The 21,034-nt window shown below is 41.2% G+C and overlaps 1 protein-coding gene across 1 annotated transcript; it reads left to right on the top strand.

The window, feature by feature from the left end:
* The first annotated feature begins 2,038 nt into the window (after positions 1-2,038).
* EPCAM (epithelial cell adhesion molecule) lies at positions 2,039-19,164 on the top strand. Its single transcript, XM_003417549.4, has 9 exons — positions 2,039-2,289; positions 4,925-5,032; positions 5,307-5,547; positions 10,474-10,539; positions 12,009-12,072; positions 12,958-13,059; positions 13,907-14,107; positions 16,040-16,084; positions 18,477-19,164. Exons 1-9 carry the CDS (start codon positions 2,214-2,216, stop codon positions 18,516-18,518), a joined length of 945 nt encoding a protein of 314 aa, XP_003417597.1. The 5' UTR covers positions 2,039-2,213; the 3' UTR covers positions 18,519-19,164.
* Positions 19,165-21,034: the final 1,870 nt, after the last annotated feature.

The raw sequence follows: 21,034 nt of genomic DNA, 5'->3' as shown, positions 1-21,034 counted from the left end.
ACTGAAAGAGCTACAGAAAAAAATTCAAGCCTTGAGTTGCAATATTAAAGGATTCTACGGGCAAAATGTTGACCAACACAGGAAGCATCAAGAAAAGATGGAAGGAATTGGTCAACATTCAACCGTTTCAGAAAGGTGCATATCATCAAGAATCGATGGTACTGAAGGAAGAAGTCTAAGCTGCACTGAAGGCGTTGTCAAAAAACAAGGCTCCAGGAACTGACAGAATACCATTAGAGTTGATTTAACAAATGGATGCAAATTTGGAAGAATTCCATTGCATGGAATGTAATTCCAGAATGCCTAATGTGCTCATGTGGAACTTGTATACAGGCCAAGAGGCCATCCTTAGAACAAAAGGGGATGATGCATGGCTTGAAAACAGGAAAGGTGTGCATCATGGTTGTATCCTTTCACCACACTTATTCAATCTGCATGCTGAGCAAATTACCTGAGAATCCAGGTTATATGAAGAACGGGGCATCAGGATTGGAGGAAGACTCATTAACAACCTGCAATATGCAGATGACACAACCTTGCTTGCTGAAAGTGAAGAGGGCTTGAAGCACTTACTGATGAAGATCAGAGACCACAGCCTTCAGTATGGATTACGCCTCAACATAAAACAAAAATCCTCACAACTGGAATAAGCCACACCATGACAAAAAGAGAAAAGATTGAAGTTGTCAAAGGTTTCATTTTACTTGGATTTATATTCAACGCCCATGGAAGCAGCAGTCAAGAAATCAAAAGACGTATTGCATTGGGCAAATCTGCTGCAAAAGAACTCTTTAAAGGGTTAAAAAAAAAAAAGCAAAGATGTGAGGACTAAAGTGTGCCTGACCCAAGCTAGGGTATTTTCAATCGCCTCATAAGCACGCAAAAGCTTAACCCATGAATAAGAAAAACTGAAAAAGAATTGATGCCTTTGAATTACGTGTTGGTGAGGAATATTGAATATACCATGGACTGCCAGAAGAACGAACAAATCTGTCTTGGAAGAAGTACAGTCAGAATTCTTGGAAGCGAGGATGGAGGCATCATCTCACATACTTCGGACATGTTATCACAGAGACCAGTCCCTGGAGGACACCATGCTTGGTAGAGGGTCAGCGAAAAAATGGAAAACCCTCAACAAGATTGACACAGTGGCTGCAACAATGGGCTCAAACATAACAATGGTGAGGATGGTGCAGGACAGGGTGGTGTTTCATTCTGTTGTACTTATAGGGTCGGTATGAGTCGGAACCAGCTGGAAGGCCCTGAAAGTCAACATCATAGTGCTGTAATTTGAATTCATTTGCTCTAATATACTGTCCTTTGTTTCTACTTTCCTATATTTTCTAAGGACTCATTAACATTGTCCCCTAATATTAAATAAAACCGAAATAATCGCAGTTCACAGCATTTAGTTCTAGGGGAACATCTTACACCTTCTACTGCTAAAAACGCCTTAAAAGGGGGGCGAGGGGAAAGGATTATTTAGAATTCAATGAAGACCTCAGAAATTTGTCATCCCCAAGAGCCAGGGAGTTTTTTTTTCCTAGTTTCAACGACGTACAATTAAATTGCCATAAAATGCTCAAAGGTCATTTCTTTTTATTGTGGTTCAGACAGTTGACCCGCTCCGTAGTATTCTCGTTTCCACATTCTTTTTCCCAGCCCGCATCCTTTCCTCCAAGCCTCCTGTCTTCACTGTTTTCAAGTCGCGCTCCCCAGGCAAAAGGACATCTCAGTATTTTCAAACCTTCATCTTAGCCCCCAAGGGCCCCTACCTCCTCCGCCCTCAGCGGCCGCCACCGGAGGAAACACCTGGCAGAGGCGCTGGGCGGGGCGCCCTTGGCGCTCACCTGGGAAGGGGGCGGTGCCCCAACGGCCGCTCCGGCGGGGGAGGGGAGCCTGTTGCCACACCTCGCCACCCCCAGGCGGTGATTCCACCGGAGGTGAGCAGCCCCGGGGAGGGGCGGGAGGCGGGGCCGCCAGGTCGGGCAGGTCCGCGCTCCGCCCCGCCGCGCACCCAGAGCGCGCAAGTCGGTCGGCGAGCTCGCAGCCTCCGCCCGGCCCGGGACCTCCTCATCGCGGCTCCCCAGACGCGCACTCGCTTCGTCCCAGGCCTCGCGTCGCCCGGCCGGCCAGCGGGCTCCCCACTCTTGCCGCGCGCTCTCCCGCGAGCCCCCGGTCCGCCCGGCGCCCCTCTCCTAGGCGCGCGCAGCATGGCGCCCCCCCAGGCCCTCGCGTTCGGGCTCCTGCTCGCGGCGGCGACGGCGGCGGTGGGCACGGCTCAGAAAGGTGAGGAGCGGCCCTGGAACGGCGGTGTGGGCTGGGCCGGTGCGGGGAGCGGCGGCCCAGGGCGCCCGCGGGGAGCCGCGCTTTCTTTCCCGCCTCGAGTCCCGGCGGCGCGGGGCGCTCTGACCTGCGTTCTCCGCGCGCGGGTCCGAGGGAGCGGCCTCGCCTTGCGGCTTTGGACTCCTCTCTAGGGAAATGCCCGGGGCAGGGGCGGAGGGCAAGCGGGGACCAGATGGCCGCGTCCGGGGCTCCTGGGGCCTGAGTGGGCGCGGAGGGCCGGGGCAGCGTCGCGGCTGCAGATGCCAGCACCCCAAGCCGGGCTCCCCCGCCTGTGGCCGGGATGGACTTGGAGTTCAGGCGGGTCTAAACCTGCCTGGTCCGGGAGGAGAGTCGCCGCGGCGGCCACGGTGCAGCCCGCCCCTCCCCGGGACACCTGCGGCGGGCCCCGGATGTGGGCCCCGGGCGGGGACAGGTGGCTCTGGCGAGGCCGCCGGGGCCATTTCGCACCTGTGCGCGCGAGACGGCACCCCTAGGCCTTAATCTGGGCCTGAGGGTTTTCCCTTCTGAAGCTATGAGTAATGTCAAGTTTATTGTAGGAAACTCAGAAATAACGATAGCTGTGAAGAATAAACAACACCCATAATCCCCTCCCTTCAGGAGAACCCCATACTTAATAATTGGTTTTTTTTTTTTTTGATACATTGCCCTAAACCCTAAACGCATAATTTTATATCTTCGTCCCCCACCCCCAACACATAACGTATTCAGAGTTCTCCGTTTTCTTCGGTCTTTAAAAACAAGACTTAAATGCTGAAGGTAAAACCTATAGCGTGTGAGGTTGGGCATGTAGGTTGATTCAGGTTTTTCTTAACTCTGGAGTAACATCTTGGCTGCATCTCGATGTATTTTTTAAGATAAGTGCATAGGAGTGGCAGTTGGTGAAAGCTTTCTGGAAAAGTTTTTGTACTCCCACCAACGCATGTCTGATTCATTACACCTTCAAAATAGTCCTGTTTCATGAACTCAGGGTTTTCCAACTTCTGGGGCTCAATACTTAATCTGAGAGTCCTTTAAAATGGTGCTATCTTCTGTAGGCCCATGTTCAGCAAGTGCGTACCTAATTGGTCTCTTTTAGATTTGACATCACTTGGAGATGAAAGATGTGCTTTGAGCAGGTACAGTATAGTGCTGCGTAAGATTTTAATCCCTTGAGGACTACCAGTATATTTTCTCCTTTTATGGTCCCAATATTGAGTTCAGTGCTGGGCAGATTACATGTGTTCATATTGATTATAACTTAAACAGGGAAAAAGCAAAGCCGGCCTAGGGTACTTGGGGTACAAAGTACAAAGATCAGTGTATAAAGTCTTGGGTTTGTGATGCTAGTTTTGTTTTAAATGATTTTTTAATGATCCCTTCACTAGACAAAAGGAATGCAGTGGGCTTGCCAGTTTGAAGCTAAAATGAGCTTTTGAGATAGTCAAGGACCTAACTATTAAACTGACGTCAGTGATCCCAGGATAGGCTGTTTAGTGTCACTTTTGAAAAGCTAGTTTCAAAAAACTAGGATTTAATTTAGTTGGGAAACCCATAAAGATGCCCCCAAATTCTTTTGAAAACTGTAAATAGTCCAAAGGTTGACTATGTTCCCATTAAGCCAGGTAAAGAGCAGTTATCCCTTATTTAGAAAATGGGGTGGGAAGAGGAAGGAATGTGTACATTCACAGATCCTAGAACAGGAATTGGTGATTTGGTGGAAAGAAGCAGTGACTGACAGAGGGGGGTTTATCTAGCAGGACAGGAGGCCAGAAGACACTGAGACAGGGAGAATCATAAAGCCCAAGCTGGATGTGATGTTTGGAGGGCCGTATTCTCAGCTGAAAAAAATTGAAATGGGAATCCAGGCGAATTGAATTATGTGTGTCTGTAGTGTATCGTGCTTATAAACTGTTTGGCACTTTGAAAACGCTATAAAATAGAGCTGAAAAAAATAAAATGTTCGGGATCAGTTTTTAAGGCGTGTCCCTGTAACTTGGGCATTATCGTTAGAACTTAATTTAGCTGGAATACCGGAGTTGATAGTTTCATCCGCATTTTAAAGTGGACTTTTTTGCAGTCTTTTCTAAAATTTTATTAATATTTTTTTGGTTGTCGAGAATATACACAGAACATTTAACAATTTCTCCGTGTACAATTCAGCGATGTTGGTTATATTCTTCAAGTTGTGCAACCATCGTCACCTGCCTTGTTTGACTTGTTCCACCTCCATTAACATAAATTCATTGCCCCCTAAGTTTCCTATCTCATCCTTCCAATTGCTGTGGTCACTGTGATCCAATATAGTTCTTAAAAGTACACAGTGCTCAAGGCAGACATTCCTTACTCCAAAACCAGTACTGTCGAGTCGATTCCGACTCACAGAGACCCTACAGGACAGAGTAGAACTGCCCCATGGAGTTTCCAAAGAGCGCCTGGCGGATTTGAACTGCTGACCTTTTGGTTAGCAGCCATAGCACTTAACCAGTATGTCACCAGGGTTTCCACATTCCTTACTAGATAAGCGAAACTACTGTTTGGTTTTGAGACTTCAGAGGATATTTTGGTTACAGTGGATTTTTTTTTTTTTTTTTTACACTAGACTGTATCTGTGAGAAGTACAAGCTAACCACAAACTGCTCTACAAACTGGAATGGTCAATGCCAGTGTACTTCAATTGGTACACAGAATACTGTCATTTGCTCAAAATGTGAGTAGACCGTCCTCATTGTCTTTTAACTTCACTTTCTTTAATCCATGTGTCTTGAATTGGTAAGAGTTTTACTGGCTCACAGGTGAATCATGTTATATAACTTGGTTAAAAATCATTTCATGCTGGAAACTTCAGAAAGCGGATTGTGGGGGCACACAAATTTATAATAATTTTGGGCCCTGGGAGTTTTGCATTAAACTGATTTTTTTTTCCCCCCTGTAAGCATAAAACTGCAGTTATTTTTCAACCTGACATTAAGCTTTCTTTTTAGTGGCTACCAAATGTTTGGTGATGAAGGCAGAAATGACTACTTCAAAGGCTGGGAGAAGAGTGAAACCTGAGGGGGCTATCCAGAACAATGACGGTCTCTATGACCCCGACTGTGATGAGAAGGGGCTCTTTAAAGCCAAGCAGTGCAATGGCACTGCCACGTGCTGGTGTGTGAACACTGCTGGGGTCAGAAGAACCGATAAGGACACTGAAATAATGTGCACCGAACGCGTGAGGACCTAGTGAGTTGGGCTGCCTGTATTATTTGGTTTTGTGCTTTTCAGAATCGTTTAATTAATTTTTTGAATAGGCAATAATGATTTCATGGTTTAGAATTCAAACGATAAAGGGCAAATATTGAAAAGTCTCCAGCCCATCCCAGTCCCCACCTATCTACTTAACATCCATTGAACTTATATCACCAGTTTATTCTGTAACTTTCCAGAGATATTTTATGAATTTGCCAGCAATATGTATGTTTTCTTATTTTTTTACATGAATAGTAGCATGCTAAGCATAATTTCCCTTTTATGTTTTTACTTAACACTCTTCAGTATTTTGAAGTTAGTGTTAAATATATATGGATAATTTGAACTATTTATATGTTTGCTCATTTTGTTATTTTTTAAAAGTGGTGTGGTTGTCTTAGAGATTATTTACTGAGGTGGAACAGAAACCCACTCAGGCTAGCTTGACTAGAAGCTGGGAAGCTGACCTCCTCTGTCTTTCTTTGAGCCTCGTGGTGACTGTCATAGATTGACTTGTTCCCTTAAAAATGGGTGTCAGTTTGGCTAGGCTATGATTCCCTGTATTGTGTGGTCATCCACCATTTTGTGATCTGATGTGATTATCCTGTGTGTTGTAAATCCTAACCTCTATGATGTTAATGAGGCAGGATTAGTGGCAGTTATGCTAATGAGGCAGGACTCAATCTACAGGCTTAGATTGTACCTTGAGTCAATCTCTTTTGAAATATAGAAGACAGAATCAAGGAGAGAGGATAGGACCTCATACAACCAAGAAAGAAGTGCTGGGAGCAGAACATGACCTTTGAACTGGGGTCCATGTGCTGAAACACTCCTAGACCAGGGGAAAATTGATGACAAGGACCTTCTGCCAGGGAAAGCCTTCCCTGGGAGCTTGCACCCTAAATTTGAGACTATAAGAGAATAAATTTCTTTTTGTTAAAGCCACCCACTTGTGTTTCTGGTATAGCAGCACTAGCTAACTAAGACAGTGGCAATTCTGTTTCTTTCAGTGCCTTTTTATTTGAATGAGGTCCAACTTGGCCAGCTCAGCCTTGACTTTACATGGCCAGAGGACAAAGGGTCAATATTAGATAGGGTGCCCTCTCCCAGGGTGGGTTCTTTATGAAGGATGTGTGAGGGCCAGGGAAGATATTATGGGCATATCTAATTTATAAGTTCTTTTTGTTAACTCTACCATAATTCCAAAACAAATTTGATAAATTAGATATGCTTATATTTCTTCCCTGGCCCTCATACATCCTTCATAAAGAACCCACCCTGGAGAGAGCACCCTGTCTAATATTGATCCTCTATCAATATGATTTCATGGCTTAGAATTCTGAAAAAAAGTTGCCAGTGGAAACCTTATGAATAGCAGCGGAACATTGTCTGATACAGTGCTGAAAGATAAGCCCCTCAAGTTGAAAGGCACTCAAAATATGACTGGGGAAAAGCTGCCTCCTCAAAGTAAAGTCGACCTTAATGATATGGATGGAGTAAAGCTTTTGGAACCTTTATTTGCTGATGTGGCACAACTCAGAATGAGAAGAAACAGCTGCATACATGCATTAATAATCAGAACATGGATCTACGAAATACGAATCTGGGAAAATTGAAAGTCATCAGAAAGGGAATGTAACAAATAAACATCTATATCCAAGGTATTAGTGAGCCCAAATGGACTGGTATGAACCATTTTGAATCAAACAACCATATGGTCTACTATGCCAGGAATAACAAAGTGGAATGGCTTTGCATTCATCCTGAAAAAGAACATTTCAGCATCTATTCTAAAGTACAGCGTTGTCAGTGATAGGATAATACCCATACGCTTACAAGGAAAGCCAGTTAATACAACTATTATTCAAATTTATACACCAATCACTAATGCCAAAGATGAAGAAATTGAAGACTTTTACCAGCTTCTGCAGTCTGAAATTGATCAAGCATGCAATTAAGACACATCGATAATTACTGGTGATTGGAATGTGAAAATCAGAAGCAAAGAAGAAGAATCTGTAGTTGGAAAATATGGCCTTGGTGATAGAAACAACATGGAGATCACATGATAGAATTTTACAAGACCAATGAGTTCTTCATTGTAAGTACCTTTTTCCAACGATATAAATGGGAACTGTACATGTGCACCTTGCCAGATGGAATACATAAGAATCAAATGACTACATCTATGGAAAGAGAGAATGGAAAAGCTCAGTATCATCAGTCATAACAAGGCCAGGGGCCAACTGTGGGGCAGACCATCACTTCCTCGTATGCAAGTTCAAGTTGAAGCTGAAGAAAATTAAAACAAGTCCATGAGAGCCAAAATACAACCATGACTATATCCCATCTGAATTTAGAGATTTCTTAAGAATAGATTTGAGACTTTAACACCCCTCCCCCCTCCAAAAAAAGAATAGATTTGACACACTGAACATTGTAATGACCAAAGACCAGATGAGGTGTAGAATGACATCAGGGACATCATCCATGAAGAAAGCAAAAAGTCATTAAAAAGACAGGAAAGAAAGAAAAGACCAAAATGGGTGTCAGAAGAGACACTGAGACTTGCTCTTGAATGTTGAGTAGCTAAAACAAAAGGAAGAAATAATCTGAAAGAGCTCAACAGAAGCTTTCAAAGGACATCTAGAAAAGACAAAATACTATAATGAAATGTGAAACACCTGGGGTTAGAAAACCAAAAGGGAAGAACACACTCGGCATTTCTTAAACTGAACTGAAGGAAAAATTTAAGCCCCGAGTTGCAATATTGAAGGATTCTCTGGGCAAAATATTGAACGACCCAGGAAGCATCAAAAGGAGATGAAAGGAGTATGCAGAGTCACTGTACCAAAAAGAAATGGTTGATGTTCAGCCATTTCAGGAGGTAGCATGTGATCAAGAACTGATGGTACAGCACTGAAGGCATTGGTGAAAAACAAGGCCCCAGGAATTGATAGAATACCAATTGCAGTGTTTCAACAAACGGATGCAGTACTGGATACGCCCACTCGTGTATGCCACGAAATTTGGAAGACAGCTACCTGGCCAATCAACTGGAAGAGATCCATATTTGTACCCATTCCAAAGAACAGTGATCCAACAGAATGCCAAAATTATCAAACAATACCAATAATATAACACACAAGTGAAATTTGGTGAAGATAATCCAGAAGCGGTTGCAGCAGTACATTGGCAGGAAACTGCCACAAATTCAAGCCAGATTCAGAAGAGGATGTGGAATGAGGGATATCATTGTTGATGTCACATGAATCTTGGCTGAAAGCAGAGGATACTAGAAAGATGTTTACCTGTGTTTTCTTGACTGTGCAAAGATTTTTGACTGTCTGGATCATAAAAAAATTATGGATAACATTGCAAAGAATGAGAATTCCAGAACGCTTAATTGTGTTCATGAGGAACCTGTACGTGGACCAACAGGCAGTTGTTCGAACAAAACAAAGGGATACTGCGTGGTTTCAAGTCAGGAAGGGTGTGCCTCAGGGTTGTATCCTTTCAGCATACTTACTCAGTGTTTATGCTGAGCAGATACTCCGAGAAGGCAGGCTATATGAAGACGAACGCGGCATGGGGATTGGAAGAAGACTCTTAAACAGCCTGCAATATTCAGATGACGCAACCTTGCTTGCTGAAAGTGAAGAGGATTGGAAGCACTTACTGATGAAGATCAAACACTACGGCCTCAGAGTGGATTACACCTCAACATAAAGGAAACAAAAATCCTCACAACTGGACCAGTAAGCAACATCAGGATAAACAGAGAAAATACTGAAGTTGTCGAGGATTTCATTTTACTTGGCTCCACGATCAATGCCAGTGGAAGCACCAGTCAAGAAATGAAATGACATGCAGCGTTGTTCACAATGGTAAAAAGATGGAAACAACCTAGACGCCTATCAACAGATGAAAGGACAAACAATGGTGCATACACACAATGGAATACTACACAACGATGAGGAACAGTGATGAATCTGGAGGACATTATGCTGAGTGAAATAAGTCAATCACAAAAGGACATATTGTATGAGACCACTAACTGTAAAAACTGATGAAAAGGTTTACACACAAAAAGGAACAATCTTTGATAGTTTCAAGAGAGCGGAGAGGTGGGGATGGAAAAACACTAAATAGACAATGGTTAAGTGGTGACTTTGGTGAAGGGTGAGACAGTACACAATACTGGGGAAGCTGGCACAACTTGTACAAGGCAAGGTCATATGAGCTCCATAGAGACTTCCAAAACAAACAAGAAAAATCAAACAACATATTGCATTGGGCAGATCTGTCGTAAAAGACCTCTTTAAAGTGTTAAAAAGCCAAGATGTCACTTTGAGGATTGAGGTGTGCCTGACCCAAGCCATGGTACTTTAATTTGCCTCGTAATGCCTGTGAAACCTGGACAGTGTATAACGACTGAAAAATTGATGCCTTTGAATTGTGGTGTTGGAGAAGAATATTGAGTATACAGTGGACCACCGAAGAATGAACAAACCTGTCTTAGAAGAAGTACAACCAGAATGCACCTTAGAAGCGAGGATGGCAAGACATCGTCTCACATACTTTGGACATGCTACTAGGAGGGACCAGTCCCTGGAGAAAGGCATCATGCTTGGTAAAGTAGAGGGTCAATGAAAAAGAGAAATATTCTCAGTAAGATAGATTGACACAGTGGCTGCAACAATGGACTGAAACATAGCAACGGATGTGAGAATGGTGCAGGACTGGGTAGTGTTTTGTTCTCTTGTACATACAGGGTCACTATGACTTGGAACCAACTTGAGGACACCTAACAACCACAACACTGTAATTCCACTTGGAAATGTTAGTATTATTATTGAGGAGATTACAGTAAGAGACTGAGTTGTTACATTCAATTTGTACTGCCTTTTTCCTTTACAGTTGGATCATCATTGAACTAAAACACAAAACAAGAGACAAACCTTACGATCTCCAAAGTTTGCGGACGTAAGTGCTATTCAGTTCATTATTTTGTATTTGCACAGTTGTTGCCCAAATCTTCTATCCTGCACCATGAAAAAGACTAAAACAAGTCTAGGTGCTTTTTCACAGTTCTGAAACATAAGGCATTATGAATACATTTTAAACGTTGTTTTGAAATAGAGCTGCAAGAAGACAAAGAGCTCCTGTAGTACCCTTTACTCAGGTTCACCAATTATTAACATTTTACTACATTTACTTTGTATATATGTGTATTCGTATGTGTGTGCTCTGTCTATGAATGTATGAGTATTTTTTCCGAGAACTGCGTGAGAGCAAGTTGTAGACATTACACCCCTTTATCCCCAAATACTTTTGTGTATCTTTTCCTAAGAAAAAAAGACATTCTAGAGCTGGAGAAAAATGCAGAACAAAATTCTAACTCACAAAAAAAGAACAGATTTTACTGGTCTGACAGAGACCCCAACTGTATGGCCCCTGGACATCCTTTTAACTCATTACTGCAGTCACTCCTGAGGTTCATGCCTCAGTCAAAGATTAGACAGGCCCGTAAAACAAAACAAGGCTAAGTGGGCACAGCAACCCAGGTGCAAGGGTGGGAAGGTAGGAGGGGACAGGAAAGCCGGCAATTGGGGACCCAATTTCGAGAAGGGGGGAGTATTGACATGTGGAGTTGGCAACCAGTGCCACAAAATAGTATGCGTATTGTTTAATGAGAAACTGATTTGCTCATTTGCTCTGTAAACCTTCATCTAAATTACAATTTAAAAAAAGACATTCTGCATTATGTAATCACTGTCTGATTTTCAGATTCAGAAAATTTAATATCGATATCTTGTGCCCATTTTCCCAATAATGTCCTTTTTTGCATTTCTTTTCTGATGCAGGATCCAATCCAGGATCATGCATTGCGTTTGTTTTCATGGCTCTTCCTTTCATCTGAAAGAATGTCTTAGCCTTTCTTTTTCTTTCATGACTTTGATATTTTAAGAGTACGGGCATGTTGTTTTATAGAACGGTCTTCAAATTTATATTTTTCTGATATTTACTCATAATTAAATTCAGATTATACATATTTGACAAGAAGGCTACTTTAAGTGATCTCGTGCCCTAAGTATGTCACAGCAAGAGGTTCCTGTCAGTTTGTCTCTTTACTAGTGATGTTCAATTGAATATAGGTTTCTCCACTGTTAAGTTACTATTTCCCGTTTGTAATTAATAAGTCATCCTTGGGCAGGTACTTGGATACTCTATAAATGTCCTGTTTCTCATCGTCACTTAACCGTTTTAACATCAGTGGATGATTCTAGCATGAATCCAATATTACCGAGGGTTGAAAAATGTTATAAGTAATATTTACAAAATTTTCTTATCAATTCTAGACCTTGAGCTGCTTGCTTAGTAAAAAAAATAATGTTTGTTACTATTGTATGGTACAAATACTTTTTTAAACTCGGGTTTTTAATTATTTTCAGTGCTCTTGAGAAGGCCATCACAACTCGTTATCAACTGGATAGAAAATACATCACAAACATCCTGGTAAGGTTTTTAGTAAATGAGCTTTAGCGGAAAATTGGTGGGACGGTATGTTTGGGTATAAAAGACAATCAGTGATTTCGGTAGTAGTCAACAGCATTTGAGTAACAGTTCAAGCTCCGGGCACTTTATATTGTGAATTCCTTGTTATTATTTTGCTTCCACAGCTTTTGAAAACCCCAGTTTATCCTTAACATCTAGCCTTGCTTAGTATCCCTCAAACAAGGCCAATCATCTTACTTGAGAAAGCCTCTTTCTGTGATTGCTTTTGGCACATATTTACTTTAGGGTGCTCCTCTATCTCCCAGCTTCTCTGGTTTAAGGAACTAGCCCTTAACCAATTAGTCCCTTCCTTAACTCTTTCAACTCTGAAAAATACTTGAATAGTGTGATGGAACTCTTTAAAGGAAATATGAAATTATTAAATTTTTCTGGATTAAAATCGATGTCTTTTTAAAAAGACTTTTTGGAAGGAATATACTTTTTTGCTGTTCAAAAGCAGAATATGGTAAATGCATAGTGCATTTTGGATTGCATTTCTTTAGCATTTTAGTTTTAAAGTAGTTTTAACCCAAAAAAGGTACTCTGCTATCTTGTCGTAAAATCTTTTCAGGAGAAAATTGAAAATTCCCTTTTATGAGGAAAAAAAAAAAAAGAAAAATACTCATTGTAATTTGGTTGCATTGCTATCTCGTTTCCCTTGGATGGATTTAAAGACTTCTCAGATATTGGGAATTATTCCTGATAAATTGAATTATCCCCTAATGGAAAGGAACGGCAGTGCATGTATGTTACAGAAAATCAAACACTGAATATTCTGATTATGAAACAGTGTTGTTTTGTATGGTTTTGTTTATATTAATTTGTATTTTTCGACTTCCTCCTCAGTATGAGAACGATATTATCACTATTGACCTGATGCAGAATTCTTCTCAGAAAACTCAGGATGATGTGGATATAGCCGATGTGGCTTACTATTTCGAAAAAGACGTACGTGTAACCTTTCGCATTTTATTGCTGTGTCCAGGACTATGATGTTCTTTTCGTGCCTGAGAGTACGCCAAACGTTGCATCAGCTTTCTGTGCTTGTAGTTCCAGCCCCGTCTCTGATTATCCTCCAGGTGGTTCTGCTGCAGTTCATTTTGTCCCCCCCTCCACTCTCACATACACGCTTCTTACTGATGTGTATATTTATGCCTTTCAACGTGGTCTACCTCGAATGTCTTTTCTGTCGTAATCCTTGTCTTTTACCTCCCTGTTAGCTGTCACCTCGTTTGTGTATATATTTCTAATTTCCGTAAACAAGTGGCCATGTGATAAATGCTGAGTAACTTGGTGTTTTTAAAATATTTTAACTTTAATATACTACAGGGACAGCAGTTTGAATCCGCCAGGCGCTCCTCGGAAACTCTATGGGGCAGTTCTACTCTGTCCTATAGGGTCTCTATGAGTCGGAATCGACTCGACGGCACTGGGTTTATACTATAGGGAGGTACTGTTGGAATCTGGGATTTGCTTCAAAAAATGTGGCTTGGGGTGGGGGAAGGGGAAGGGAAAATAGAGGGAAAAAGAAACGCAGTAATATTGGCCGCGTGTTGATATTGCCGAATCTGGGTGATAGGTACATGGAACTTCATGATAGTAATCTTTCTACTTTAAAACTTTTCCTATGATAAAAACTTCTTTTAAAAAAGTTGTCATTGTATCAGGTTGTTACCACTGAAGCTTTAAAAAGCTTTGGCAGCAGTTCTTTCGGTATCTAGTTGGTGTGTAATTATATGCGGCCATAGTTGGCCTTCTTAAATGTTTTTAATGACTCTTCTTCTTCTCATTGTAGGTGAAAGGTGAATCCTTGTTTTATTCCGGCACAATGGACCTGGAAGTAAACGGGGAGCAGCTGGATCTGGACCCTGCTCGAACATCAATTTACTATGTTGATGAAAAAGGACCTGAATTTTCGATGAAGGGTCTAACAGCTGGAATCATTGCTGTCATTGTGGTTGTGATAATAGCAATTATCGCCGGAATCGCTGTGCTGGTGAGTAGGGCACAAGAAAAGATTTAAGAGTGTATGCTTTCAAGAAAAGGTGATACATGAAAAGGCTCCTGTCATGTTCTAAAACATATGAATGAAAGAAAACCTGCATTTTCTTATTGTAATGGACCTGTTGCATTTCTGAACCCGCATTTTATGACGCAAGAAAGGATGGTAATATGGAAAAAGCTTGCACCTGAGCACCAACCTCACAGGCTCTCAAGCAGCAAATACACGTCAGCTCTTCTCTCTGCATGCAATGCAGCTTTCCTGCCGGGATTAGTCCAAAATACCGCAACTCCCAAACCATTCAGTGAAGTGAGACAAGAGAATACAAAATTAAGATTAGCACAGAAAAGAATGAAAGGTAATAAATCTGAAGCAACAGTTCTAAATAAAAGATGAACAAATTGAGTGTAGCAGTGCTTCGGAGGAGTAGCGTGTCCCCTGAACAAGCAGGGCTTATTCTAGGAATGTAAGGAGGACTCAGCATCAGGAGGTCTTAACCAACACAACAGAGTTTTGGAAATGGACTTGAAGGTATGTGGGAACGTACATGTCCAGCTTAATGGAGTTATCACACTCTCTATCCACCTGAAAGAAAACAGAAGTTGCCTTGCCGTTTCAGCCCACTAGGGCTGGCTACTTTGCCTGTCGTGTGAGAATACTACATTCAGACAACACGGAGCTTGGCAGTGGTGCACCCAGGTTTAAAAACAAATTCCAGGCGGGTTATAGTTTTAAATGTAGAAAAACAAGTTTCAAAAAAAATTAATTTTTGTGGTAAGGGGAACCACTTAGGTAAGGCAAGAAGTCTAAAACCCATGAAGGAAAAGATTTGATTTCATTAAGATTTTGTATAGCAACTAGAGGAGCCCCAGAAGACATGGCTCTGGGCTCTGTTGTTAACCCAGAACTAAAACCATTCCTGAAGCCAACTCTTGAGACAAACATTAGACTAGACTATAAAACGTAAAATAATAACTCATGAAGAGCATGCTTCTTAGTTCAAGTAGATACATGAGACTAAATGGGCAGCTTCTGTCCAGAGGCGGGATGAGAAGGCAGAAAGGGACAGGAGCTGGTTGAGTGGACATGGGAAACCTGGGATGGAAAGGAGGAGTGTGTTGTCACATTTTAGGGATTGCAACTAGGGTCACATAACAATATGTGTATAAATTTTTGTATGAGAAATAAACTTGAGCTGTAAACTTTGACTTAAAGCACAATTTTAAAAAGTCATATAGCAAAGTTTTACTGGAAAGTAAAACTACCAATGATGCATAAAACCAAAAAGAATATTACACATGGTATGCAAAGAGTTGTTGGAAATTGATGAGGAAGAAATAAAACCACCTAAAGAAAAAATGGCAACAGCAATAGTTTATAGAAGATGAATTCCAGATGGCAAATAAACACAGGAAAATTTAATTATAAATATCTGATTATCCCATAGAAGCGAAAGCACGAACACCTGAAGCAGAATGTTCAAGGCTATGGGTCAATCTAGAAAGTCTGAGTACCTGTCAGTGGGAGAATGGCTATGTCTTTTGATTGGAATCGTTCTGTGATGTTGATACAGGCTACAGAGAAAAAAATGACATTGCACCATCTCATTTGTAGACCCCAACACTTAGATGCATGTGTTTATGTATGTTAGTATTAGCATGGAAAAAGGTGTAGAAGATTGCACGCTAGGCTGTTAAATTTCATTAATAAATTTCATTGTTTTCTTGAGACATTTTTGTTTTACTGGTTATGGTAGATTTTTTTTACTAATAAAATTTAATTTTAAGAACAAATGCTTATGGATAAATTTTGAAATTGAATTTGTTCAAATAAGAACTCTATCTGTTAAAAACATATATGCCAATTTAGACCAACTTTTTGTTTGGGTAGCAGTCTTAAAACAGTAATCATTTTTCTTCCGTTCAGGTTATTTCCAGAAAGAAGAGAATGGCGAAGTATGAGAAGGCTGAGGTAAATGGATTATTTACGTAATAAAACCAGTGTCCAGTTGCCATCAAGTCAATTCCAACTCGTGGCGACCCCGTGTGTGTCAGAGTAGAACTGTGTCCCATAGGGTTTTCAGTGGCTGATTTTTGGACACAGATTGCCAGGCCTTTCTACCAAGGAGTCTGGGTGAACAGGAACCTCCAGCCTTTCAGTTAGCAGTCGAGTTCATTAATTGCGCCACCCAGCGACTCCAAGTAATCAAGAAAAAAAAAAAAAAAGCCCTATTTGATTTCTTACTTTTAGTAAGTAATTTGTACCTTCCTAGATACTGACCTCAGCTACACTGGAGTTGCTTTATACGTAGTTCTTCAGGTCTTTCCTTTATAGGACAGTCTTAGAATGGGCCTTTACTGAAATCCTCTTCCATGAGTTTTATCGCAGACCACCTTATAGTGAGCTCTGCTTCATAGAAAATAGTAGAAGCCTATGATTTTTATCCTACAACGTATATCAACATGTGTGCCAGTAAGTCAATTCCAACTCATAGTAACCCTATAGGACAGAGTAGAACTGCCCCATAGAGGGTTTTCTAAGCTGTAATCTTTATGGAAACAGACTAACTGCCATAAGGACTGCTGGTGAGTTTGAACTGCCAGCCATTTGGCTAGCAGCTGAGTGCTTAACCACTGTGCCACCAGGGCTCCTTAGTATCAACATAAAAAAACCCATTGCTGTTGAGCCGATTCTAACTCATAGCGACCCTTTAGGACAGAATAGAACTAAAAACTCAAAAACCAAACCCATTGCCATCGAGTGGATTCCAGCTCATAGTATACTATAGGACAGAGTAGATCTGCCCCATAGAGTTTCTGAGGAGCACTTGGTGGATTCGAACTGCTGACTTTTTGGTTAGCAGCCGTAGCTTTTAACCACTGTGTCACCAGGGTTTCCAAGAGTAGAACTCCCCCATAGGATTTCCAAGAAGCGGTTGGTGGATTCAAACTGCCAACCTTGTGACTAGCAGCTAAACTCTTAACTAGTGCACCGCCAGTGCTCCGATATCAACATAGTGGGGTCTTTTTGTATGCCACATAGAGGCATACTGTAGTAGAGTCACATTAGAAAAGTCTGTGTGACTAATGACCTGATATATTGTCTCTGTGCCAGTGAAAAATAATCATAAAAATTAACTTCATTTATGTCATAGTCTTTTGTATACTAGTCACATGTAGTAGTGTGAAATCAAAGTGTCAAATTGTTTGATAGTATGATTTAGTTGCTTGGAATTGGGTATGAATACACTTGTCCCTGAACCTTAACAGTAGCAACATTTTCAGTGTCTTCGCCAATTTTTGTATATTTATGTATTTATTTTCAATTGTGTGTGGACTACTTTCTGATATTTACCAAATAACAAAAAAAAAAAAAAATTAGAAATAAAAAAAAACACAAGAAAACTTGATAGAACCCAAAGTGCTAACATTTTCTTCCCATACCTTCACGGATCATCTGGCTTACCTGGTTTGGTGACCACGGGTCTGAGGGACCATCCCTGAGCTGAATCCTAACAGATGGGCAGAACGATGCCAGGTTGTGTAGGGCTGTGTTCAGTTTAGTGGTGTGGTTAAAGGCATTACAGACCTAGGCTTGACCACGTATTAGCTGGGCAGTTATTTGACTTCTTTAAGTCCTTGTTTTCCTCGTCTATAAAAAAAAACAAAAACAAACCCATTGCCCTTGAGTCGATTCCGACTCATAGCGACCCTATAGGACGGAGTAGAACTGCACCATAGAGTTTCCAAGGAGCACCTGATGGATTCGAACTGCCGACCTCTTGGTTAGCAGCTGTAGCACTTAACCACTACGCCACCAGGGTTTCCTCCTCGTCTATAAAGTGAGGATAATACTAGCCCGTTGTAAGGATTCGACAACATAACCTGTGTCGGTGTTCACACCATGCTTGCCTCGGCAGTCGTTTGCCAACAGTGTTGGTCATTAGCATTGTTATATCAGTTCTGCCTTTAAGTGCCTGTGTGAAAGTCCCTTAACTCTGAACTTCCATTTCCTCACCTATAAAAGGGAAGATTGGTAGTAAAACATTAACTAGTTCTTCCTAACTGTAAAAATAACATAAATGTAGTAGTCTTACCCATTCTTAAAGGTCTAGCTTATCTGCCACTTTTCCCCAGCCCCTTTGGCCATCTGGTCTCTCAGTAGCAGTTTGGCTCTTACGCTCAATATGTGCTGCCTTGTAAATCCAGCTTTTCCTTTTTTTAAAAATAAGGTCTCAGATGTGGAATAGGGCCATCTTGCTTTCTTCTTTAGTAGCAGTAGTTTTGGTTTTTTAACTATTTACAGAATGGACAAAAGATTGGAAAATTATTTTTAAATGTTTCTCTTTTTTCCTCTATTTTAGATAAAGGAGATGGGTGAGATGCATAGGGAACTGAATGCATAACGACTATAATTTGAAGAGTAACTACAAGAAGGGAAATTAACATATGGATCCAGATGACAAGTCCAGGAGCACCAAAGAGAAGCTTGAGGTTGACTATGTCAGTTACCATTGTACATTTGGGATAGCGAAACTTGTATTCAGAATATAAGCAGCTTGAAATTGGCTTTACCAGTCTTAAAATTGGACCACAGGTGTCTTATATACACAGATCTAATGCAAAACCCAGAACGTTTTACTGCACAGTTATTTATGTCCAGCATTGGAGAGGGCATCAAATGTACTTCCACAGTAGAGTTTCAATGACTAGTGCCTCATTTGTCTGTGATTGAAAGTTAACCTTCTGTTTAATTTCTGAGTCTTGTACATATTATTTTCTCTAGTGTCTTTAAACTTTGTTTTTTATGAACTATGAAATAAAAACATTTTTAGACGGAATTTCCTGATTTTGTTTGAAGCATTGAATCAAATTTCATAGCATACACTTAAGATAATAGGGTAAGAATTGTCCTGAGCGCCAACTACATGTTAAATGGAGTTCTCCATGAACACTTAACAATTATGTGTGTTCAGCACAAAATGTATGTGTAATGTGTAACTTCTATACAGAAAAACCAATTTTATTCTGAGTGAATCTTAAGTTTGTATTTTAGACAAAGATTTTGGCACAAACAGTATTTCTTCAGGTAGAACTGATGGAAAATATTCTAAACCATGAATTCTATGATTGATTGAGTTAGAAGCTGTGTTAATTCACCAAAGTTTCTCAGTACGTTATCTTACATAGTACAGTACAAAAGCATTTTGATTTGTTACCTAAAAAATTACAGGTAGGCCCTGACATAGCCAAGTTAAAATGAACTGCACTTAAGACAACCGTCTGGTTTTTTCTTTTTTTACTACATGCAGTGTTAAAATATATCTGTAAGTTTATATGTAATGTTTCCAACCCCCAAAAACAAAGATCAGATTTATAAAGATACTGATAATAAAAGGCAATAATAATGAAAACTAAAATATATATATATATATAGGAGGTATTTGACTTATGTCAGAACTGAACTTATGACAGAGTTTGCCGGAATGGAACCCCGTCATAAGTTGGGGACAACCTGTACCACAAAGTTAAAGTATCCTGAAATATTTTACTTTTGAAGGCGATTTTTCTTTAGCATTATAAAGGTCAAAAGAGCTACATTAAAGGAAGTAGGGAAAGTAGATTTAAATAGTTACCTATGATTTTTATCTCTTCTGTGGTAAGCAGAATTCAAGGATGGCCCCCAAGATTTCCTATCTCTAGTATACCAGCCCTATATAATCTCCTCCCCCTGAGTATGAGCAGGGCCTGTGAATATGATGGGCTGTCACTCCCATGATTGTTACCTTAGATGGGAAATGTTGAAGGGATTTTGCAGATATAATTAAGACCTCTACTCAGTTAAATTTGAATTAAAAGGGAGATTGTACTGGGTGGGCCTGACCTAATCAGGTGAGCCTTTTAAAACAGGGTCTAAAGATAAGCAATAAGAAACAAACAGCAGAGATGCTGTCTTGTTGGCTTTGAAGCAAACTGCCATGTTGTGGAGGGGGCCATGTGGCAGGAAACAGTGGAGGAACTCTAGGTGCTGTGGGCCTCAGTCCCACTACCACAAGAAATTGAATTCTGCCAAGAACCAGTCACTTGGAAGAGGACCCTGAATCCTAGATGAGATTGCATCCCTGGCTGACACCCTGACTAGTTTTGTGAGACCTGGAGCAAAGGACCCAGCTAAGCTATGCCTCAACTCCCGACCTAGGAAAAGAGATAACAAATGTTTGTTTTAAACTGCTGAATTTCTTACCCAAAAATCAAAAATAAAGCTACGAAGAAGTAAACTATATAAAAACCAGGTACAGCACATATAAGGAGCAGCCAATATCCCAGGGCTGAGATAGAGCACCCAGGATAGAGACCTCCTGCACCCCCATTCCTACCGACCCTCACCTCACGGTACCGAGTTCTCCAGACTTTATGAGAGAGGGCACGGAGGCTGACTGACTGAGTGGTAGAGACGTTGCTGTGAAGCTATACCAGTGGAATCTATCGAACATGGAAAAAGAGGAAGACCCTCCACAAGATGGCTGCAACAATGGGCTCAAACACAGCAACGTTGTGAGGATGGTGCAGGGCCGGGCATTGTTTCATTCTGTTCTACGTAGGGTCGCTGTGAATCAGAACTGACTCCACACCACCTAACAATAACAGCAATAGGGCAGGGTCGTCAAACTATAGTTTGCAGCTGGCCCACCACCTTATTTTTGTGCAGCCTGGGAGCTGAGAATGGTTTTCACATTTTTAAATGTTTGGGGAAAAAAATCAAAAGAATACTTGGTGATATGTGAACGTTATCAATCCCAACTCATAGCGACCCTATAGGACAGAGTAGAACTGCCCCATAGCGTTTCAGAGGAGCTCCTGATAGATTCGAACTGCCCTCCTTTTGGTTAGCAGCTGTAGCTCTTAACCACTACACCACCAG

Source organism: Loxodonta africana, chromosome 26 (assembly GCF_030014295.1).
Source record: "Loxodonta africana isolate mLoxAfr1 chromosome 26, mLoxAfr1.hap2, whole genome shotgun sequence".
In the NCBI taxonomy this organism is placed as follows: Eukaryota; Metazoa; Chordata; class Mammalia; order Proboscidea; family Elephantidae; genus Loxodonta; species Loxodonta africana.
Note: the sequence above shows the minus strand (reverse complement) of the source record. Positions and strands in the feature narration are given on the sequence as shown.